Source organism: Aptenodytes forsteri, unplaced genomic scaffold (genome assembly GCF_000699145.1).
Source record: "Aptenodytes forsteri isolate BGI_AS27 unplaced genomic scaffold, ASM69914v1 Scaffold1, whole genome shotgun sequence".
Lineage (NCBI taxonomy): Eukaryota > Metazoa > Chordata > Aves > Sphenisciformes > Spheniscidae > Aptenodytes > Aptenodytes forsteri.
Window position 1 is genome coordinate 1,447,894 of NW_008795035.1, and position 24,227 is coordinate 1,472,120.

Below are 24,227 nucleotides of genomic sequence, written 5' to 3' on the forward strand. Positions count from 1 at the left end.
CTCATTGAACTTGTTTCATCTCTTTCAATGGGCAAATATCTCTAGGCCATACACTTTGGTCTTCCGTTTACATAGAATAATGTATTTTTTTAAAACTTAGAAATCTAAAGCAAGGAGTAGAAACTTTTTTAAAATGTTAAGCTGGGAAAGAGGAGGGGTTTGTTTAAACTAATCTGATCTGCTTATTGCGTGCTCTGTTGTCCAGTTGCTTCCAGATACGATTTTTTGGGAGACCAAATATATTCTGAATAATGTATCTTATCTTGCTAAGATGTGTGGTGAACTTTATTTTTAGGCCAATGGAAATGACTACAGAAGACTTTGGGAAGCTGTGGTTGTCCCTTTCCAATGATGTGAAACAGAATATAAAAATGTCATCTTCTCAAGATTCCTTTTCAGCAGCTCTGAATACACTGCAACAGAAGCTGAAACTCCATATAGTTGATGTTATAGGTGAGTGAAAGTAAGGATGCTTACAACTGATAATTTGTCCCAGGAAAATAAGTGCACTGATAAGTGCAGGTATCTTACAGTTTAAGGCAGGGAACGTTTAGGAGCATAGCAAGCCCAGGAGCGTTGTCCTGTGGACTTTATTTGCCTTACTCAGGGGTCTGTGTGAAGATTGGTGTAAAGGTACAAGCGTACAGCAAACAGTAAATTTTACACGGGAGCAAACTTGCACTGTGAAGAGTTTTGGACAGGACAAAAGATGGGAATGAACCTATGTGACAAATACGAAGCTGGGATTACATGCAGGAGGCATGATTTTTGGTGACGTGTTAGAGGAGAAGGGGTAAGAGGAGAAGAGAACAGCAGAAATGGGGTTTGAGAGAAAGATACGTTTTTTGTGAACTATACTATAGCTATTGTTACTTGTTACTTCATTTTTTTCTGTGGCCTCTGTTGTTTTAAGGTAATGAGGGAATACTGGCATGCCAGCTACTTCCATCTGTGCCCTGTCTGCTGCACTGTCGTACTCACTCAGGGATGCTGGCTTTGTGGTTCAGATCGCCTTGTTCCGCTCTTCCAGATGGTTTGCTTTATCAGTGTCAAAAGGTGATGGAGGAATCCTAACAACAATAGTGCCTGCCTTAATCTATATGGTGTGTGAAAAGCAAATCAAAGATTTATACAGTTGCACAGATAATTACCAAAGCTAAATTAAGATACTGCTTCTCAAAGTATTAAAAGTTTTCTTCCAGCTGGCATGTGTCACGTGGACTTGTGGGGGAAGAATGATGACCTAAATTACGCCTGCAGAAACATGCTCAGGACTGTACAGTGACTAACCAAGTAATCCATTAAAGTATTGTTACCTGTTTAAGTGAAATGTATATTTCTTAATTTTGTTGTAAATGACCGAAAGTATTTATTTTTATTATGCAGCTTTTATAGATGCCAACAATTATTCCTCACAGAAACTACTTAAATATGATTTTAAAGAAAACATATCTCCATTACGAGGTCAGACGTGATCAGTTATCAGCATCATCTAATTTTATTTTGATAATTTTTCTAAAGCTATTTTTAAGCACTGCTGGCACCAAGGCCGGTATTGGTGGTTGTATAAAGTAACTTATGTAGCAACAAACGCGTGTTTTGAAAATAGGTAAAAGATTTTAGTGAGCAACACGCTTCCCATGACGTCTAAATAGGTTTTTGACAGGAGGCAGGCATGTGAAATTGTGTGGAAGCACCTCATGGGGGATGATCTAAGGCCCTTCGGGTTGGTTCCTGTCTGCAGTCCTTCCTGCCTCATGTTTCAGTCACGTTCCCTTTCCTTGGGGGTCTGTGACAGTCGCTGAATATTTGTGCATGTCGAAAGATTAAGTTTCATGTGGATCAAGTCTGAGATGACTGAGCTGGGGCTACTTGGCTGTGGACATGTTGACTAGTTGGTAGGTGGCTAGCAGACATGTTCATTGCTCTCCAGTCAATCCTATAAATTTAATCAGGCCAAAATCTCTGTCCATGGAAACTTACATGGAGGAAATTTTCGTCTATTTTTACTTCTAATTATAGCCTCAGTATGACTCTTCAAACCTTTGACTTGCACAGATGTGGCTGTATTGTGTGCGCGTGGCTAGGACCTGCAGTAAGGCATGAGAGATGTAAATCAGAGCAGCCTATGTGATAAATGTGGCTGTCTAGGTTGTCTCCTTTTCTTCCCGAAATAACCTCGCGGTCTTGAAAATCCAGCAATCTTTATTTAGATGCTAAATGAAAACTTCAATACTGTTTGGTACTATTTATAACTGGTCATGGTTTTTATTTAAAAACATCAAAGATTGTACACACGGTTCAGACATGGTATAAACGGATTCTACAGTGGAATTCTCTCCTTTGTGTGTTTGATATTAACAAGGAAATTCTTTGTTAAATTTCAGTGTTGTTGATTCTCACCTGGTAAGAACTGGTTGTAAAGGAAAATAAAATACTCATTACTTTGCTCGTGTTTTGGTAAATGTTCATGAAATCATTATAAGAATGTTAATGTGCTGATAGTTTCTTTTTTTTGTTTGTGTTTTTTTTCTAAGTCAAGCCCCTTCTGTTACCACAAGTACAATCATTTAAGCAAAGCTCCTTTCTTGCTGCTGTTTCAGTACCCTCTTACTGAGGAATTTAAAGTGCACTGAGCCTGTAAATATACTTAGTGTTCCGCATACTTTAATGTTTACTTGGCACTTCAAGACAGTTTATATAAATAAAAACTGATTTATAGTGGAATAACTTCCAGCAAACTATTTCCCTGCTGGCAGATCAGACTTGTGTTATGCAATTGGACTTTTGTAATCATATGAACTAGAACAGAAGTGTCTGTTTCTGGCCTATGCATTTAAACCATTTCAGCAATGACATGTTGAGTGTCCTAGTGTCTAAAAAGAACCGCAGAAGACAATAATGCCTTCTGTCGTTCACGTGATGTTCGTTACAACCTTTTCACCATATGAATTGTGTATGTTAAGCTGCCAATACGCAGATTCGAAGAGCTTTATGGTAACATCACGTAAAGGGGGTTGCAGGGAATTGTACCTGTGTCAGTCTTTATTTTTAGATTGCCCAGCAAATGTTTCTTAATCTATCACCATCTTTGCATTTCTTGTAGTTTAATAACATTCAGTTTCATTAAAAACCAAAAATTAGCTTGATACTCATTAAATATTCTTTGCTACCACATGTAGCAGTGTTTCTGCATATTAAGAACCGGGTTCTATTTTAATTGTTTCTCTTTGCATCTGAACAAGGGTGAAGACTGTAACATTGCACAAGTCTTGAATCCATTGGTGATTTAGATGGCCTGTGTCTCAGCTGGAGGTATAAAAAGAGTGAAAGAGTACACTTTAGGTCTTTTGAACAGCATTCTGTGTGCCAGCTCACGTTATCCGATACTCTTTTTGGAATACTGCCAGATTGTGGGATTTGTTTTTAGGCATCACAGGAGACTTTGGGGTCTCTTGTTCATCGTTGACAGCAATAGCATTTTTTTTTAAGTCCAGTGCTAACATAACACACCATTTGCTCTAGTATTGAGGAGGAGTTGGGAGTTTGGAAAGTTTGACACAATTGCTGAATTGAAGGTGGCTGGAGCCCTGATCTAAACCGAGAGGCTGTTCTGCATGGCCTGGCTGTCGGTGTGTAACAAGAGTGCATGCTGCACTGCAGTTCTGGCTGATGTAGGGAGCTTAGGCCCTTGAGAACCTCAGCAATTCAGTGCTGGGAATCCCTCTGGTCTTGATCCATCATCCAGTTGTCTCTAAAATGAAATATAGCTGCATAAGTAATTATACAAAGGAATATTCTTTCATCTAGTTCTGTACTGAAAATCCTTCAGTGAATATCTTCATCTTCTGTGGTGTTCCCGTTTACTTTTATTTGTGACTCTACTAGATCTTGAAGGATTAACCTGTTTTCAGGGAAAGGGAAACAAGGTGCATAGAAGTAGGCTAGAAGGAAGAGAGGACATAATCCAGTTAGCACGAAGAAGTTTACTTTCAAGAGGCAGCCAGAGGCCAGTCAGAGTATACACCGACCTGTCCGAACTGGTGGGTTAACAGCGTTTCGGACCAAAACCCTAGGTACCAGGAGACGCCGCTGTTTCACTGCTCTGTGCCACGGGCCACTTGGAGTTCTGGACATTTTGGAGTCAACAGACAAGTGGTTGTATTGGATCCACAGTTCGACTGTTTTGTCAGGTTCTCCCCCCTTACCCCAACTATTTTCAGGTATTTTTAATGAAACAAATACTTCGGTAGGAAAATTTGGTGGAGGTGCAACATGGCAGTATGGTGCAGTGTGTTTTCCTAAACATAGATCAAATCTCCCATTGTCTTATTACTTTCTGCTAGGTATTCCCAACCCCTTCTCATCCTGTAAGGACCCGACAGAATAAATTTGGGTAATGGATGGCACTATCTCGAGGTCTTCCGGTACTTGCAAGTAGCTCATAAATGACATTGCCTGATGGTTTCTAAGTATTGGAAAGGTAGTTACCTCCTATAGAGTCCCACTAGTAGTTTTGCAGCATAAAGAGCTGTATTACCTTTTCTGTGTGGGTAAGGCTGTGCATAGTCCTTTTCTGGCAGGGAGGTACGTATCATAGCACGTAAAAATGGACGTAGACCTGCTTAAGTCATCCAGTTAAGACTTGCTTTTGCATTTCTGTTGCTGCGATGAGAGTTAATTGTGCTTTACCTCTTGGTTCTCTTCAGGGTCAGCTGTTTATATGCCTTTCTGTGAGAATGTTTCTCTAACACAAGTAAGATGACATGTTCAGTGCGATGCACTGTTCTGTGGTACCTGTACAGCCTCATTAGGATGCCAGAAGTGGTCATTCCCTTGAGAGTTTCTTGAACATTAACATTTTTCTCTTTAACTTTATTACGTAAAGTTGGCAGTGAGGAAACAAAGAATATTGTGTCCTGCCATGATATGATTCATAAAATTAACCTGACAGCAATGTTTTACCAGCAGTGTGGCTCGAAACACCACTTACAAAGATTGCTTTAAACTTTTTATTTAAAGGTAGTTGGCAGCTTTCTCTTTGTGCCAATCTTTAATTGCTTCCAGTATAATTGCCGTGTGAGTTGTTTGCAAATCCAGAGCTCTTTCAGCCAAAACAGTTTGCCTTTTCCGGGAATAAGGATAGGAGAATATACGCTTGCTGCTGTTTAAAACGTTCTGGTAGGTTCTAGCGTCTCCACGTTTAGGGCAGGGATTTGAAATCTGTCAGGGCTGTGTCTTCTGTCTAACTGAAATCCCGTTTAGCTAAACTGAGCTAAATACATGATGGGAAACTTGCAAGAAGGTGCTTGGTAGAGAGCTAGATCTTGGCGTGCTACATCTGCTCTGGCCGTGGCACAGGCTGCCTGTGTATCCTGTAGGCACCGCTCGGGCTGAGCCTGGGGCGAGGCTGGTACCTGAAGGGAAGGAGCCTGTGCCATTTCCCCCACAGGGTTTGCGAGGGAGTTTCTGAGCCTGGTGACTGAGCCGCGCTACGAAACAGACTGAGCCAGCATCGTTTGTTAGCTCAGGTGCTTGAGAACTTTGTGGAAAAACAGAATTTTCCTTTGCTGGCCATGCGCGTTTGTCTTGCGTGCGCGTGATGGAACAGAAATGTGGAGTTCCGGTTTTCTTTTAAACCCTCAAACTGTCCCTCTGCCTACCTCCTACCTTCTCAAAATCTGGTCATCGGAGAGCATTAGGGTTGCAAAAGTGGAAGGTGACAAAACTTAGATTACAGGAATTCCCTCTTCTTATCTCTTAACTTGAGTTTACATTGGATGGCAGAATAAATAAACGAAAAGGAAACAAAAAGGGCAGTAATCACACATTTTTAATCCACAAATATGATAATACATCATATACTTAAGGTGACCTGAACATTGCCTGTATTTTAGCAATGCTACTACATATCAAGCTACAAGTACAAAAGTAAACAATGAATATACAGGATATGCAAGTATGAGAAATACTCGAAAACATTCTCTTTCCTTAAGGCTACTCAGATTTATAAATAAAACAACAGCTGTTCTGCTGGTTTGTCTAAAATACCAGAATCTGAATATTGATATTTGCAACACACAAAAAGAAGGTCACAGATCCAGGATATCCCTTTCCTTTGGACATCTTCAATGTTGAATAATCTCTTTTTTTTTTTTTTCTGGCTTTAAAAAAAGAACTTAAATTTGTTTGCCACAAGTGAAACAAACACGCAAAATCCGACATGTGTGCACTGGGACAGGAATGTTGGATACGATAAATACTGTTCAAAAGCATCAGTTGACAAGTACGTGCTTGGAAAAAATGCAGCTAATTGTGCATGTAAATATGGCTCCGCAAATGCTGAACTTGCAACCCCAAATGTGGGTATTTCATTACTGTGCTGTGTTGCAAAGGAATTGTCCACCTTCATTGCTACTAAATATACTTTTTATGGTTAAAGGAAATACGCGAGGAAAACTGCATCATTACGAACTGCTCTGGTAATGTGCTGCCATTTTTACTGTGCTCCAAAATGAGTTCTCCTGGGAACAGATAAAAATCCATCTAGCACAACCCTAGTGAATACGTGAGCTGGGTATGTGTATTCTCAACTGTATAAAGGCGTGACAGTCAAAATTGTTGTTGCAAGAGACACAATATAGTTATTCTGGGGTGAGGAAAGACAGAAGAAGAAGATTTTGAACAGTTTTCTTTACCACCATAGCATTTAAGAATTTAAATGCGAAACATACATTTTTCTTATCCTAAAGTAATGGGTGATCAACACTGGCAGTTTTCCTCAGAGAGGAATGGCTTTCAAATACATTTTCATGTCTCTGTCAATTTTCAAGTACATGCATCTCTGTATTATAATATATGTGATACGGAAGGTGTTACCTCCAGGTAACGGGATTGTCTGCTCTCTGTGTCAACTAAAAGGAGATGGTACATGACACGGAAGTGTCGGCACAGAGGTGAGTCTGGAGGATAAGATGTAGAGGGCACGGAGAGGAGAGCTTTCCGAACGTACTTCCTTTGCTTAGGGTCAGCCGGCACCTTCTACCCAGCTGCAAGATTCTGCACGTGGCAAGCTGGTGTATCTGCTCTGCTCCCGTTCTCCCTTAATCCTAACATACTGGTTTCTGTACGGTTTCTTCTTTGCAAAATGTTTTCAGTTTGAAGACACTATGTATTTTTGTTTAAAAAGGAAAAAAAAAAGTCACTGAAAACATTCTGAACAAGTCAGTCAGTCATGAAGCTCACCGGAGTCGCTAAGACTGTTCTCTTAAGACTACTGTGGATATACTACACTTAGATGGCACTGCAAGCGTAGCGGATGGGCTTCCTTTGTATCACACCTCTGTAGGCACAAATTAACATCATGGACACATTAACCCGAGGGTTTTGTCTAGGCTGAGTATTTTGAGGATAGGGGATGTAAACGTCGCTTTGTAGCTCCATCGGTGTCTTAGTCGTGCTCCTCTTCACAAGTGCAATGTCAAAATCTTCACAAAGAATATTTTGTTCCGGCAGGCAAAACAGTAAGGGCACAAAAAGCAGCACAACCTTCAGCCTGAACTCATCTGGTGTTACCAAATACGCAAACCCTGAGAGTGGGGAAACCGATGTCCTACTGTATCTAGTTTTCTGGTTACCTTTGAGCTCGAACCACTGAGCTGCTTTTCAAAATTAAAATGACACCTTCTTTATACCTGTTATTAGCAGGTATAAACCAGAACTCGTTAATGAAAATATTGCTTCGTAGAGCAGCTCTTTAAATTTTCTCCCACTTCTACTCAGTTTGTATTATTTGTTATTCCCCTGTTAGACTTTAGTACTTCGTAGAATCAGAGATGCCTTCTCATATTGATTCCTGACCCTTTTGAAAGGAGCGAGCTTAATCCACTACAGCCCTACTTTCTGTCTAAGCTTTTTCGGTTAGCGTGGGAATAATAAAAACATACGCACCACGGGCAGCCTGGGGGTAAATTCCATGCGTTGCTCGCTTGCCTTCACCTGTCTATTTTTACATAGCCATGCGTTTGAGTTTACTTTCTTTTCACACGTTCAGCCTTGAACACAAAGCTCGTGAGATCGGGGTGTATAGCAATCTGTTTCTGAACAATCTATATCAGCAGCCTTGTTCGCTCCTTGGAAAAGACTGAATTATCTGAACAAAACATTAAAATTGATAGCTTTCTGATTTAGGTTTTCCACTTCATCACGAGCCTGGTGAGCACCTTCTGGCCCCTGCTGGAGACTGTAGTAAGAGACCGGTAGGAAGGAAGCTCGCTTGCTCACCATGGCTCATGAAGGGTGGCCGGTTCTAGAGAGAAGTTTTTGGTTGGTTTCTTGGTTTTGAGGGTAGTTTCAAAGGACCTTCTCATCAAGTAGTTTGTTGATGCCATCGCAGATCTTTTTGAGGTATGGCCGACAGTCCCCATCCAGACTGTACAGGGCAGTTAGAAATTCCACATCCGCAAAGTGATTGAAGACGTGGTTGATGCGCCCGTGGGATCTCGGTGTCAGGTGTCGATCTACTAGTTCATGCACAAGGTCTTTACATTCATTCAGAAGTTCTGCAAGAACGTTTCTGTCGAAAGTGTACTCTACCTCGTAGAAACTGACAATTGTCATGGCAGTTTGGTTCAGCTTCTTCCTGAACTTGTCTACGATTTCCAGCTCTTCTTGGTTGAACTGATTATTTCGATAGAGGATCCCGATTTTTATTGCCACTTTAATCAGGTCTTTCATAATTTTATGGGCTTCCTTTTTGTTTCTTGTGTGTTCCTTTGTTACTTTGTACAGCTCATCGAAGATTTCGCTGCTTGTGTCATCGATCAGCATGTTAGCCATGGTTTTGGTTGCCATTTTACTCAGGATCTTTTTCTGGGCTTGCAGCGCGAGATTCTTGGAACTGAAACAATCTGGACCTGTTTCGGGATAGCAGAGAAGAGGGAAAATGTTAATTTTATTTGGTGAATAATTTTCACAATCAGTTAAGAAAAGTAGTACCGATGTGCTTAACTGCGACATTACGTGTATCACTGATCGTAACATACAGTCGTGGTTGCGATAACGGGAACGCTTCCAACACTGTAATTCCGGGGATCCTTGGGGGTCTCAGACATCCACGTTTCAGGTCTTGCCGTTACTGAGGTTTTTTGCTTACAGATCAAGAACAGAACATTCTGGCAGGGGATATCTATGCTGGTTCTCCGCTAGTCTTTTAATTTTGAAGTTCAATATTAAAGCTTTCTTGGCAGAGAGATCCGTGGAGATGTTGTGGTCGAAATAATACAAGAGCTATCAGGGACCAGCAAAAGGAGATACTGACAAATAAATACATGAACCTGAAAGAATGGTACTTTTGGTCGTTGGGAGGCACTGTTGTTCCACGGTTAGACCAAGCGGCATCTCAGATAAGGGCTAATAAGGCAGATTCATAAGCGTGGATTTATTTTGCTTTAATCTCTAGTAACGATGCCTTTCCCGTTTGTTACCCATTTGCAAAATTATAGAATGTGATTTTTGTAAAACGTTGGTGCTTCAGTGCACGCGGTTCCTGCCAGATGAAAATACCCGAGCTATTTGCTCTACGTTTATCAAATGAGTGTCTTGGATTTTTTATCTTTTACCCATCTGTGCAAGTTGCACTCAGCACAGCACCTGAGCATGTGGCTACTCCTGCTGGACTTTATCCGATGAGCTTCTATAATTGTTGGTAGAGATTGATGTGACCTTCCTCTGTTTTTCACATTAATGTTGGTTTTTAACTGGCCCTACGCGGACAAAGTAAAGGAAACCGAAAGGTTTCATATGAAATAATCATCCAGTTTAACACTAGGCTAGTGAAGTCTCTGTTGGCTCAAAGGGCGTTTTATTGTTGTAGCAAAACGGTGATGAGTGCGTCTCAAAGTGCTGTTGTAGCAAAACGGTGATGAGTGTGTGCGTACTCAGGCCTCAGGCTTCCGGTGAGGTGAGGGCTGAGTGAGAAGTCTTACAGCCGGTGAGGTGAGGGCTGAGCGCCGGCAGAGTGGCCTCTGGTATGAGACGCCTTCCTCGCCTTCCCCTCACCTCTCCTCTCGGTATTTGCTCACGCAGAGGAGATGCCCCCCGTGCGTGGTCCCTGCCAGTTGGGGACCTCGCTCTGCTCGCTGGGAGACCAGAGCCTTGGCTGGTGCAAGGGGGACGGAGGTAACCGTGTCCTTCACCAGCTGCTGGGGAGTCAAACCGCTAAGAGATTAAAAATAGTAAAAATCAAAGCTTCCAGTGCTGATGTGAGTTTGGAGCCCGAGTGGGTCTTGGGCTGGTCGGGTGAGCTCTGGAGGCCCTTTCCAGCCTTCAGCACACGAATGCGCAGCCGAGACGACCACGCCGTCGCCCCGCTGCGCAGCCGTCGTCTGTCGGTGTTAGTGGTGCAGTCTGATCCGCGGCCTCGCTCACGCTGCCGCGGGTTCACCGCAGCCTCTCCTTCCTCCCTGTGCTCCCTACATCCTCGCGTGAGGCAAAAGGGGTGCTGAGTGCTGAATAAATAACACTGAATTTATACAGTCTTCTGTTTAAATCCTATTTTTCAAGTTAGCTAGAATATTAAAGTTGTCATCTTTCTTTGTGTGCTACAGCTGTACTACTGAGCAATATGAAAGAGTAACATTTAATTTCGACTGAACCACCACCTGGAAAAAATAATTCAATGTGCTTAAAAGAATTGCTTGTCATTTGGAGAGAAAATTGTGGGGCTGAGTTGCTGACTGGAGGAAATAGAAAAACTGTGATTCAATCTAGAAATGATAAAACCAGGATGAAAGCATTCTTTCACTTAGCAGTACGTGGGTATATAAATAGTATCCGTGATGAATAATTATGTGCATTTGACACAGTAAAATGGAAGATTAATATTAGCGTCTGTTTCTGTAGTAAGTGTTTGCTATTAATCAAGTGGACACAGTTGTTCAGTATCTGTTTTGATCAATAACTGAAAACAATTGCAGCAGATTTTTATAATATTAATTTTACTAACGTTCACGACACTTTAGCCTCCGTGTCATTTTCACCAGAGGAGAGCCCAGCTGGCTCCCGCCGTGCTCAGCTCCGCTGCAGGGAGAGCTTTGCAGAGCCGTTGCAATTGTCTAGCTCGAAGCAAAGCCTGCAGTCGTGGCGTGCGGAAAGGCGGCTAGCCAAGTACCGCGTCCCCCAGCGCACGCCCCGCGTCTTTGCGACGCCAGCGCATCTGTGGGAGAGCCAGGACCAGCGCAACCACCAGCACCTTCTCAAACACGCGTGCACGCGGCTGCCCTCCCATCCACGTGATTTCTGAGAGACAAAATTCGACGCGAAATTAGCACGTAAAAGCCTCTAATAAACTTATCAGAAGTGAGGTTTGTCTGGCGCAAAAAAAAGTGGTTCCGGGGTATGTTCCTGTATTCAAAGTCCTGGCTCTCATCCACAAAACTGAACAGAAGGCGATCTTCAAAGTTGGGTTTCTTCCCCCGTGACACCCCTGGGTTTGGTACCTCAAATGATGGTAACACGGCTCCTAGTGAAAGGTGCAAGCTATGAAATGGGCAGCGCAGCCAGAGAGCGTCAGGCTGAGTTTAACTGAATGTTAAGGCTGGAGCGTTTTTCCATGGCGAGTCCCAAGTGTGGGATCTGCTATTTAACAGCATGAGACTGAGCTCCTTCTCAGCTTTCTAAAAATAAAATAAAATAAAGAAATCTGTTATTACATTGGAGCCGGTAAACTTCTCTCTAGAAGCTGTATGCCCCTTTCCTCTCTGATTTCCTTTACCAGGCCCTATTGCTATATCCTCCCCCTCCTCTTGTATCTCTTGCTCTCTCCTCTGCTCAAACCAGGACCCCAGTCTCATGCCTCCTATCCCTGCTGTGGCCCCCTTCACCACTTCGCGCTCCCGTCTCTCCAGCCTGTCTCACCGTGGCATCTCTAGCCCCTAAGCCGTGCCAGCCACGAGTGCTCAGAGCCCTCAGAAACCAGGCAGATCCAAATACTTTGTGCACGCTCCTTTCCCCCGCCTCCTTCCATGATTTGTGCTGCTCTGTGTATTGTAAAATCTGTGATAGCCGGTAATTAGTTTCACCACCGTGATGGCCGTGCGGTCTCTCCCAGTCAACTGTACCAAGCGGACAAGGTCCCAGTGGGGAAGGGCAGCGCTTGGTGGGGACACAGGACAAGCTTGTCCATCTGTAGCATGCTGTGGTGCTCTTTGGTAAATACAGAAGCTGCAGCCCGCTGCCACAGTCCCTCCACGTCAGGAAGCCGCTGAGAAGCTCAGGGCGGAGGAGGAGGAGGAGGAGTGGTGCATCCCAGCTGCCAACCTGGCCGCCGGGATCGGCGCTCTGCAGAGCCTCAGCCCGTGGTCTCCACCTGCCCGAGCGCCGGCTGCTGGGGTCAGAGGACGTGTGTGCGATGAGGACGAGGTAGACAACAGTCATCAGCCCATTTGTGCAGCCTAGACAACGGCGTGGGGGCTGTTCGCGCAGGGCTGTGCTCGACTTGCTTAAATTCAGGGCGTGCACAGTTTTACAGCAGTGTATCCTGGAAGGCGCGCGAGAGACTGGATTGATCGTTTGGATTCCTGCCTCCAAAATCACGTAGTGCTCAGACACCAAGGTGACGCCTTGCCTTTCAAAGTGGTTAGCCACATGATTAAATTCAGGCTTTCATGGGGACTGCGGGTTTGCTGTGGCAGTCTTTTCTTACTGCAGCACATTGCTCATTACACAAAATACAACATCTTCACCTCCTACATACAGCAATTCTATTTTCTGCTTTCTTTCATACAGCAAAACAAATCAGCAACAACATTACAGATGCTATTAGCTTTCAGGAACATTACAGCAAAGCTAAAAAAGAAAAACCAACCTCCGAGCATGCTGCTTTGCTGGGTAATGGTTAGCTTCCGTAATAGAAGGTCTGACATCTTAGTTTTCACTAAAGTAAGGGCCAGTTCTGCCTTCAGATCTGCTCTCTCCCCCTCCCTCTCTGTCATCTAGAGAGTTGTGTATGATAAAAGCTATTCAAAAAGCCCCATGCGACGGGATTAATCCCACAGCAATCTTCCATCCTTCAAAAAGTGCAACTCTTTGGACCTGTGTTTCCACAGCTGCGATACCCGAAGAGGGAACGGTGCGCGCCCAGCTGCAGGCGGGATGAAGGGGAGAGGCTCCCCGCGCCGGGGCGGCCCCGCCGTCGGGGTGCCGCACTGCTCCCCGCCAGCGACGGCCCAGCTTCTGGCACACGGTGCTGAACGCGACAGAGATGTCTCACATCCACTAAACTTAGTAACAGGGTTGCTTAATAACAGAGCTGCTTAATAACAGAAGTGTGGAAGAAGTTTGGCAACTTGGATGTAAGAGTTTCGTATTTTAAGAGTTTTTGAGACTAAAATGCAAGAGTATCTGTAATATTCTCGAAATATTTTTATTCCAGATGGCTGTACCAAGTACAAAATGATTAGAACTAAATGCTCAGCAATACTATTTTCATGTAAATATCCATTCAGCCACTCTGTACAGAACACACGGCAGAAGCAGTGAACCAGAACATGCTCCCACTATGCCCAGGAGAGAGCATGGGCGATGTTTTCTGAAAGCAATTACGCGGACGTGGAAACAAAGCCCCCAAGCACACGAATCCATTTCCCTCCCAGTTGGCCACTTCTTTGCCAAAGCCTTAATAAAGTTTTGCAGCCAGCATATTTTCTCCCCTGGCAAACGGCTGAAAGGCACGTTGAAGTGAGCTCTGGAGGGAGTGCTGCTTCGCAGGTAAAAACGGACAGAGCAGGAGTTGATCTGCGGAGTTTCCGTGGAGTTTGCCCAGTGCATTTTTAATTGCATTAGCAGGCTTGCTTGGAGAGGAGGGATACAAAGCAATTCCTTTGGTTTTGTCACACCTGTGGAGTTACGTCCCACAGCGGGAGTTGTCACTGTAGGGCCTGCTGCCGCTTGTACCAGTTAATCAGTTACCTCAACCATTGACTTCACCTGGTCTAAGGTGAATCGCACCTGGAGCTGCGTGCCTTTTCTCCCAGCAGTTGGTGGTGGGCTGTGTTTTGAAGCCGCTGCCAAGCAGTGCGGGGAGAGGGGGGCACTGCATTAGCTTGAGAGCATCCTGGAGAGGTGAGCTGAGCCGTTGTAAGTTAACGGACTGAGCTAAAAAACACGAAGAGGCTGCAGGAGCCCACTGCAGTCCTGCAGCCTGGCAGGAACGGGAGGTGATGGGAATCAGAAAAGGTCCCTGCATCTGTGCTCCAGCTGTACTGTAAGTAAGCAAAGAGCTGAATCTTCACTGAACAAGAGGGAAATATGTAGGAAAGTAAAGATGATGAAGAGGCTGAAATATTTTTAATACTCCTGAATCCTCAATTTTCAAATGCAGCGCAGCCTCTGCAGCAACAGACAGGCTTTAAGGCGTCAGCAATGCTGCTGGAAATGTGGGCATCCCTCCAGCTGCTCAGGCTTGTGGGAGACGGGACTAAGCCAAGGGACAGGCACACTCTCAGAGTCTGCTACAGCATGGGATAGCTGGGTTGTGAAAACTGTTGGAGGAATGTGCTGTTTTAATGATTTGTGTGACCTAGTTTGAATGCATCTGTGTATTTTAACCTAGTGGCATACCTGCCCCCGAGCCTGGAGAGTCTGGGAATGCCAACGAGAAGGAATGAGGCAGCTCTTGCGGAGAGTTAAATGAGCAGTGGGTGTCTGAATGGTTAATCCAGTGGTGCTGCTGGTGTTGATAATTTACTGGGCTGGCAGCTTGTTTCATGATAACCTGCAGTTACCTGTAATGTCTCTTTTTCTTGACATAAATAGTTAAGAAAGCATAAATAACGTTTGAGGAAAGTAAGAGCAGGGGGTTTTATTAAGCTGTTATGTAAAGCTATAAGGACGAGAAAAAGCTAGTGCAGATTTGGAAAGGAGAATGTAGAAAAACAAACAACAAAAATATCTAGTTGCTTGATTTGCAGCATTCAGGCAAAATGTTTAGCGGTAACGAGCTGCAAACGTGTGTGTTTTATTTATCCTTTAAGTATCACTTACATGCTATAAGATTGATTAGAAAAGTGAACTGCAGAACGCAGGATTTCAAAATAGCTCTAAAAGCAGACAGGGAGAAAAAGCTCACTAAAAGCACTTCTCCCGTAGTATTTTAGTACTGAGCAGCCAGGCAGCTGGCTGTAAGTGCGCGTATTACTCTTGGACAGCTACAGGATCACTGCAGAAGAAACATTCAGTGTTTCCAGTAACTTTAAGCCAAGAAATCCAATAGACCAGATGGAATATATCAGCTTTCAGGGAGGGCCAATTTAAACATGTGTAAGCACCAGGGACCCAGCGCTTAAACTTTTAACACTTCTAAATTGTTACTATGAACATAAAAGGGTTGCTCATATCCGTAGTGGAACAGGAGATTACAGACTGATAATTACATGATCCTGGGAGAATGTACCGGTATCCAAACGTCTGAAGGCAAAACTTGGACACGCTGGAAATGGCAGTAACAGCCCTGTACAGAGGGAACATGACTGAATGGAAAAAAGAAAAAGACCATTTTTCCTGTTAGTGCTTTATACGAGCAGCAATCATGCTGCAAAAAAGGACTGTCTGGGAATCTAGGGACTGGAGATTCCTAATGATAGTCTTATTTCAGCAGCTGGCTTGTATTTGGCACTGACTTTACTAATAATATATTGTTGCCACATACTGGAGCGTGCCTTTCAATACCTGGCAGAGATGGTGGTAGGCTGGGGAGCCCCTTCTGTAAAGAGAAGAGGAGCAATGCAGAACAAGCGGTTGTCCTTGTCTCGGTAGTGCCTCCAGAGATGATATCCAGGGGGAGAGGAGCTCAGCTGCGGTTTCCATCAGCTCTGCCGGAGTTGCCAAGAAAGGGGCTGGCTAAGCTGTGCTCCTGCTACCCCCAGTAGCTGGCTGGGAATTGAACTACACCGCTGTATTCTTCTCCCGTGCCTAAAAGCAGTAGCTGGCAAGCGGTGTCTGGACAACAGCACTGGCCCGTGGTGTGGAAACCTTCACGAGAGCTCCCTTGATGACATGGCACAGCTGACACGGTGCTGTGCTTTCGTACGGCTGCTATTTGACATTACAAATGAGACATTATACTCCGTCATATCCTGAAAACTCGCATCCAGCTTGTGAGAGAGGAAACCACTCCCTGACAAAACGGCTCAGTGAGGGCCGTCTCCGTGCACCGTGTCCCTGCGCCACAAACCGAACGGAGGTACCAGACACAACTGCTGTGCTAACGACCCAGCCCTCGGGCCTAGCCTGCAAGCACGAGCTTGGCACACGCAAGCAGCAGAGTCACCTCTCTGAAAGTGGCTACCAAAGCTCTTACTTTTTTTAATCTGATAACATATATCGGAACCAAAACCTAAAACGGGCTGAAGCACAGGGAACGGTATCTTTGCGGAGTGACTTTCAAGTGTTCCGTTTAAACTTTGCACCTCCCATTTTGTAGCATGCAGGGAAGCTCTGCCGAGGCAGCAAACGCATCTGGCCAACTTTTGGCAATCGGTGGCGAGTGTAAACAGTGCAGAGCTTGCTTACACAGCACCCCGAGGTACACACAGGGAGTACAAACAAGGCTTTGCTCTTATCTGGAAGTGCTCAGGTGTTACAGAAATGAGTACGTTTGTCTGCCAGGAGTGATAGTAAAATACTGTAGTGTTTGGGTTTTTAAAGCTTTACTAGACAACTAAAAGAGGTTTTGATAAACTGACCGCTGTATTTTATAAACAGGCTTAAAAGTCTTTCAACGTCAGCTCATTACATGGATAGCAAGTGCAAAATACATTGAAAAGACTGAACATCCCTACCCCAGAAAATGCTGGTTTAACTCTGGTTGGCACTGCAAGACAAAACACTTGCACACTGACAGCAAAGGTTTGACAAGGGAGGTATTTGCAATAGATCGAGCCATAATTGACCAAGACGTTGCCTGGGCCGATCTTTAGGGAATGGGAATGCAGGAGGATTGGTTACTACCTGTTGCAATGACCTATTGATCCTGTTCCTGTATTCTGAGACAGATATTTGTGATTATGTTAGGGTTTTTTTTCTTTAAATGCTAGCTTTGGTCCAAAAAAGTCCTTTAGAGTGGAGAAGCATGCTGACATATCCAAAACACCACAGCAGGATCTTAGGTAAGCATGAATAGCTCACAAAACCCAGCAGATAGCGCTTTGGTGGCAATAGGGGACATCTTGAATTGGTTAGGATTTTTTGGCCTTCAAGCTGTCAGTGATTTCCCCCCTGCCCTCCCCATATACGCTATATAGCAAATCCTGGGCAGTAACTGTTGAAGAGTTTAACTTCGGTCTCTGAAACATCTTGTGTTTAATCTCCTTTGTCTTCTCCACAATTTCCACATTTCTTACACCTTCCTTTTAAAGACACTGCATTTAAAAATAAGGTATCATGGTGACTATATAGCAAAAATGTCTAATTAGACGAATTATTATTATCTGTATAGGAAAATCATGCTTGTTTTAATGTCTGGCCATGTAATCTTCACAACGGGACAGTAACGAGTTCTTTGATATGTGCTAAGAACTGTTTATTGCTTGGACGGGACAGTCTCTGGGGGAGCATCAGGCATATAATGAATGATAAACCAATTATCTTGTTAAGGAAAATAACCTCATAGGCTTCTTTAAAAGGACTCAACCATCACATTCTTCCAACAAAAGTAACAATTATCTAGAAAATAAAGGATTTTCTTGCCAACGTATTATTTGCCACTAAGACTCTTATAAGCCATGAGAAACCTTTCAAGATCTTGCAGCTACCCTGTTTTTATCCAGATGCTATTATTGTAGCCACTTCTCTTTGCAGATGATCTGTAGAACTTGCTTGCGGTGTTACTTTATGATCAGTTTCCAGACTGGTGGATTCTGGTTTGAGCAAAAGCTTGATGAGGGGAAAAAAAAAACCCCAAACCGTAAGCACTGAAAATCCAGCCTGTGTTATCGAAGCACGGGGGATACAGCTACGCGTCCTGGAAGCCAGCAGCTAGAACTGCCTCACTTAAAGCTGCTGAGGCTTTCTGTTTTCAGTACGTACAATCTTTCTTGCTCCAGGAATGTCGTAACAACTTAGTCTCTCCCTTTGCCTCTTTAAAAACAAACAACCCCCGAGCCACACACAGAGAAAACAGAGCCAGGACAGACAGCGTACAACTATATGGCAGGTGCTTTCCACATCAGTGCTTTAGTACTCACTTGCAGCGGCCCAGAAGCAACCCTCCTGGTTCATCCTCTGGCTGCGCTTTCCTGGTGCAGACGGGGGATTTGGTGCCTGGGAGCAGCTATGCCCTTTTTCTGATGTCTGACTGTTTGAACGCTCTGACCCTCGCAACAGATCCTGGGGGAGCTGAGCGCAACGAATGACTTTGGATACTTGGTCAGGACGCGTGAGCTTTTCTGTGTATTCTTTCATACCCTCCACTGGTAGGGCGAGGGAAAGAGAAGGGCTGTGGAGGTATCTGCGCTTTTCTGGGCTTGGTGCTTGGTAATTACCACAGTCATCACGCCCGGTTAACAGGAGGTGCAGATTTCCTTGTGCTTCTGTAGCTCAAATGCTTTCTATTCCTTCCACAGAAGTCTCTTTAGCATGCGGGAGCCAATCGTTCCCAGTAGGAACATAAGAATACGCTGTTAGTAAAGCAGGGCCTGGCAATATCAGCCCTAAATATTAAACAAGGCCTCCGTGCAATATGCGTGCTTTAAACAGATAAAGTGCAGCTAAGAAACAGGCTGGTGGGGACTGGGTGACCGATTTCTTCTTCCCCCCCCCCATTTCTCATCCACTCAGGAAGAAAATTCAATTCAGAGGGTTATTTTTGTGCCTTGAAGTTGCTTGTTGTTGCACTATGCTGCTTTCTCCAGAGATATAATGTCCTTGCCTTTTACATAGAGTAATTCTATTTTTGACTTTAATATATTAATAATGGCATGAAAAATAACCACGTCTATGCTCTAGGGATGTACAAAATTCCATGAGAAAGCAAGCAATTGGGACCCCAAGGATAGCTGGTCCGAAGATGCTGTGAAACTCTGAGATGGCATTTCTCTGCAGCTTAATATGAGGCTGAAAGAAAATGGGGGAACAAGTATTTTTGCTAAACCAGGTCAAGGTGAATAAACTTTCAAAAAACACACAATAGGCTGCAGCTGCGGAAGGTGTCGAGCTGCTGCTGACCAAGTGGGCTCCCCAGCTGCGCTGGGCTGAGCTCTGCCAGGTCCAGAGGGAGAGGATGGGGGTTGGCAGCTCCGGCACCGCATCCCTGCAGAACTACCCCGGTATCTCTGCAGAGCATACGGATCTCTTCACCACCCTCCAGCGCGCCGTTCAGATACACCCAAGATAGCCCACCTTGTCCCACAGAGGGGGAGTGACTGGAAGCAAAATTGCAATTCACTCTTGTTTTGTGTTTTTGTTTTGTTTTTTAAAAACAAAAAAGCCACTGACAATACTACTTAGCCGCCTTTGCTTGAAACGCTTTGAGGACACTGACACAGTGCGAGTGCCGGATGGGTAGGGGTGACTGAACAGTGTCTGTGTAAATGAGAAGAGGCCGAGGGAAGTGGGGGGGTAGAGGGGAAAGGCAGGCTGTTTAAGCTTGGAATTGATTTAAGTTAATGGCATCTGCGTATCTGGGAAATGAGGGAGATATGTTTGTATGAACACCATGTGCTGCTGTTTTACTACCTTGGTATTTGCTTGCTTGACCACTAGGTTTTGAATTAAGAAGGTGATGGACAGGAGGGAAATAAAACAATGGCAGAGATCAGGTACATCTGGAAAAACAAACTGTGGGTTCCTAGATAAAATACCAGAGGAGCTGTTAATTTTCCCAATTAATTCCAACCATGTTTCCAAACTCTGTTTAAACTAGAGAAGAAAGTCAAACACGGGGAAGATGAAGAGGACAGTAGTGGCAAGAAGTGTCTGATAGCGGTTAACTCTCCCAAGTCAGGAGCAGGCACTCTAGACTGATCACAACATATTTAAAACTATTAAGAAAAGAAAGTTTAATTAACCTTATGCACAGGCTACTTATTGCCTCATTTTTATTCTTTGCTTGTTATGTTCTTTGGGGGAGTCAACTAATTAAAAGAAAAAAATATTTTGAAGATGCTGCTTAGTGCTTACAATTCAGCTACTAGTCACAGGGCTGTGGGAGATGAGGGCTTACAGGTTGTAACACGTTTGGACCTGCTGTTTGGCAGTCAACAAATAGGGACGGCTATGGCTATAATACAGCTGAACAGTAGGACCATGATGTGACTATCACTAAAGAAAACAAAGGATGCCGAACCTGCTGCAATGTGAGGGCTTGATAGGGGCATAAGGGAGTTTAAAGTGCGGCTTATCCTGTGACTGATTAATGTTCTTAAAAGACCAACCAACCAACCAAAACAACAAACAAACAATCCCCCCCAACAACAAACCAAAAACCAAACAAGCAAAAAAAAAAAAAACCCAGACCAAAACTCTTGATAGAAGAGACTCTGCAGGTGGGTAAGTCAATTACTAAAGAAATATCCTTCTAAACCCTTACCTGGAGTCATGCCTAGTTATAATATTTTGTATGTCACAGCATCATTTACTTACAAGGTATGTGGGTGCTACCTATGTCTGTGTATTTATAACAGTTTTAATTTCCTACATGAATGCGAAGGCCTAGATTTGTAAAGGCATCTAATGTATCACTAAGTGCAGTCCAAAATTTTAATTCCTAGTCTGAGAACATTTGGGAGGGAGAAAAGGGCTACAAAAAAATCTGGAAGAGTTACTGCAACTTGTGAAGTCTTTTGGTGTAAAGAAAATACTCCCAATTAATTCACCACTCGCCGTACTGGTGACCCTCCTTCTGCCTCCTGGCTGCAGAGCACCCCTGGCTCTCTTTGCCCGCTGTCCTTCTGCCCCAGTGCGCGGTGCCTCGGCACGTAGCCTCGCACTGCGTCCTGCTCTGCGCCCCGCTGCAGGCTGGAGAGAGCATCAGCTTTTCTGACCCAGGTTTTAAACTATTACACTTGGCTTACCATAATAGGTTACAGGACACAGGTCCAGGCTCTGCCCGCGCAAACATGGCAGTGAGAATGGCATTTGAAGCAGACAGTTTTGTTTCGCCCAGCTCCAAATAGCTGATGCTTTGTGCTGCAGCTTTACAACAGGGGCGCGATACCAGATGGGAAAGCTGCTTGTGCAAGTCCATAAAAGACCTGAGGGCATTCCTCCCTTTCTGAGTAAGAGCTGCTGATAATATCAGTGTCTGAATGGTGTCTGCTCTGGTTTCTTTCAACTCATTTGAAGTAATTTTTTTTCCCCCACTAAAAGTTTAAAGATGTCTTTAGAGACTTCTAACAGACAATCCCAGTATGGCCTCGCTGAAACAAAATCTGTCTGCTGCTTGATTACAACCATCAGAATTGATATTGTAGAATCCATCTTCAATGAGTTAGTTGGATGGTATAGTTATAAATGAACCAATGCTGTTACAAGTTTAAAAAAAAAAGTTTTTAAATGTCATCTGCTTATCCTGGCTGACAGGCAAATGAGTGAATTCCTTTTCCTTGAAGTTTAGGGTTTTTTTCTCTTCTTCAACAGAGAACAGATTAAGCACGTGCTATACCGAAACAGCTGTCCACGCAGAAACACTGGCACTCTGCATACCTTTACAAGAAAAATCTAAACTGAACGCGTCAATACTGTTGATCCAGGGTGAAATCAATGTCTTGTTTTCAGTCTGAAAGTGCTAGAAAAGTATTTCTTAACAACAGGAAAGCTGAAACTGAAAAGGCAAAAGACACGAATACTTAAAAAGAAAAAGAGAGTCTGCTTATGCCTGTTAACTGTTATTCCCAAAAGAGGACAACAAAACTAGAAGAGTCTCCATTTACTTATTGTTTTAAACAATGCTCTACTGTTTGCCTGGTTAGTTAAAAAAAATAAATAAATCACAGTTGCAGAATATTAGGCTGTGTGGAATCCTTGACTTTCTTTTTTCTTCTTTTCTTTTTTTTTCCCCCCCCCCTTTTCTTCCCCCCCCTGCCTCTAGAGAAGGATTAGCTGCTGGGGCGATGGCCAACCCAGATTCTAAATGGAAAACTCCTGACCAAAGGAAAAATTAATGCTGGTCAATGCAGCTGGGATTCATCACGCTCTCCATCTCTTACAAGTTTTTGTGCATCTGATTGGGGATTTAATGGTAGGAAGAAAGCACGTGTTGCCTCATGCCTCAGATATGATCTATAACCCTGTTTTCCTTTAAGATGAAGCCTGATCTGGACTTTAATATATCCTTTGGGTGATCTGCTCTGCACTGCTCATCTGCAGTGTTAGGTCAAGCATCTGATCAAGATGCACAAAACACTGAGAATGGAATATGTGATGGCTTCCATCCGTGTGGAAAAAAAGACACGGACTAGTATGTATCCATCCATCCCACATGAACTAGACCACCTGCTGTGTTCTCCAGACTTGTTCTCGGTAATCCTGTCGTAAAGAATGACCACTGTTTATCCAGCATTTTCTTTAATAAAAAGGAATAATTTTTAAACCATAAAAACCTTAGTATAGCCTAATGAAAATATAAGCTGAGTCTTACGGTAAGAGCAAAAGATTATTTCCCGTGGAAGGAAACAGAACTCAGTAAGGTGGATTTGCAGGTCAATTCTGTTCCTCCTTGGTTCAAGATCTGCATGAATAATATCTGCCAAAAGTTACGGTGTCTTGCTGTCTTACACTAATGAAAGAAAAAATCCTGAGGTTATGCTGGAAAAAAGGGAGGAGAAACTAGACTACAAATGATTGTTTCCTTGTTATGGGTTTAAACTAAAGTGCTAAGCATGGTGTCAATACTTTTGCAGCGATGTAACTGACCCAAGCAGCATAAATAATATCTGACAGTCAAAGCTCCTGTAGAGGATAAATGCTAATGAAGATAATCTGGGTTCATACTTTTATCTTGTTCATTGTGTGTATACATATTGCAAAACATATCATGCCAGGAGGAATATTCTGATAACAGGGATGCTTTCTCTGTCATCAGGGAGTCTCTAATAACAGTTTAACAGCAGTAGCTGTAACCACCCATGGTGTAGAAGTTCACTCTAAGTGCAACTCTTTATTTCAGGAAAGCAGAAATGGAAAAGATGCTGGAAAAGTACTGAAATGGTCAAGACAGTTCTTAAGAGGCCTGTTTCATTATTCTGAGGCATGTGAGCAACAGCAATGTATTGTGGTTTATATATATATATATATATATGTATGTATCCCCATTATATGATACTGCAGCTATATGGAGTCAGGACTGAATTTGCAGAGGAAAAATAAAAAATCACTGCCTTTATGTTACTTAAAGAAAACCCTGCAAGGACAAGCCTCAACGATAAACATCCAGCTGAATATCCAGAACAATGCAGAAATGTCCCCCCCAAACACCCCAGCCACAACAGTCTCTAGAGAGCAACTCCACATGAACTGAATCAGGCCCAGCCTGGTATGTAGAGAAAGAAATGTAGCACAGCCCACGTGCTGTTATTATCTCGCTGTTTCAGATGCCAGCAAAACTGCTGCCTTTATATCTGGTTAATGGTAATAGAACAACAGACAATTCCACAGCTCTGCTAAAATATAAAAATTGTGCCTAGGAACAAAAATTCATTCCACCAAAACAACTGCTACTTCTGGAGGTAATTTGGTCAATTTTGCCGTTTCTTAATCTCGGGCATGAATTTTTAGAGTGTCTGTGGTATGTGCTGAAGAAACGGAGCCACCGGCATGCTACTTTTCCTTCCGGAGCCATTCTACGCGTAGGCAGCTTCTCGAGGCTGATCAAGAAAGTTTCCAAAGGTGAGTTTAGACCCATCTGGTCTCTGCTGGATTTGACATGGTATTCAAAGAGCGAACACCCTGTGGAGCTTCCTCAGAGAGTCTAGCAGTCGCGTGAGGGGAAATACCGCTTAGTTTCCTCTTACTGCTTTTTAGGACTTGGTAAGTCCTTCTTTCCTAGAGACCCAATCTCGCATTTCTTAGCCCTGCTCTAAGGCTCTGCTGGGTTCAGTGCTCTTTCTGCCTGAAGAAGCGTGACGAAACCTACGTCTTGCTCAGCTCTCACCAGTCCCGTAGGAACAAAGTGGATTCTGCCAAATCTCATGTTCCCAATCCAACTCTTTCTGCAATGAAGAAAAATGTTAATT

The 24,227-nt window shown here is 43.6% G+C and overlaps 2 protein-coding genes across 2 annotated transcripts in view; one reads left to right on the forward strand and one right to left on the reverse strand.

The window, feature by feature from the left end:
• Nucleotides 1–21,997, forward strand: part of AP4E1 (adaptor related protein complex 4 epsilon 1 subunit) — a 44,632-nt gene extending 22,635 nt beyond the window's left edge. The window contains exons 19-20 of the mRNA XM_019471350.1: nucleotides 296–453; nucleotides 21,634–21,997. Of these exons, the coding sequence (XP_019326895.1) occupies nucleotides 296–453; nucleotides 21,634–21,776 (301 nt within the window). The 3' untranslated portion in view covers nucleotides 21,777–21,997. The remainder of the gene's footprint in view (nucleotides 1–295; nucleotides 454–21,633) is intronic.
• On the reverse strand, nucleotides 8,310–8,888 carry TNFAIP8L3 (TNF alpha induced protein 8 like 3). Its single transcript, XM_009276476.1, has one exon. The coding sequence runs from the start codon at nucleotides 8,851–8,853 to the stop codon at nucleotides 8,353–8,355; it is 501 nt and encodes a 166-aa protein (XP_009274751.1). The 5' UTR covers nucleotides 8,854–8,888; the 3' UTR covers nucleotides 8,310–8,352.
• Nucleotides 21,998–24,227: the final 2,230 nt, after the last annotated feature.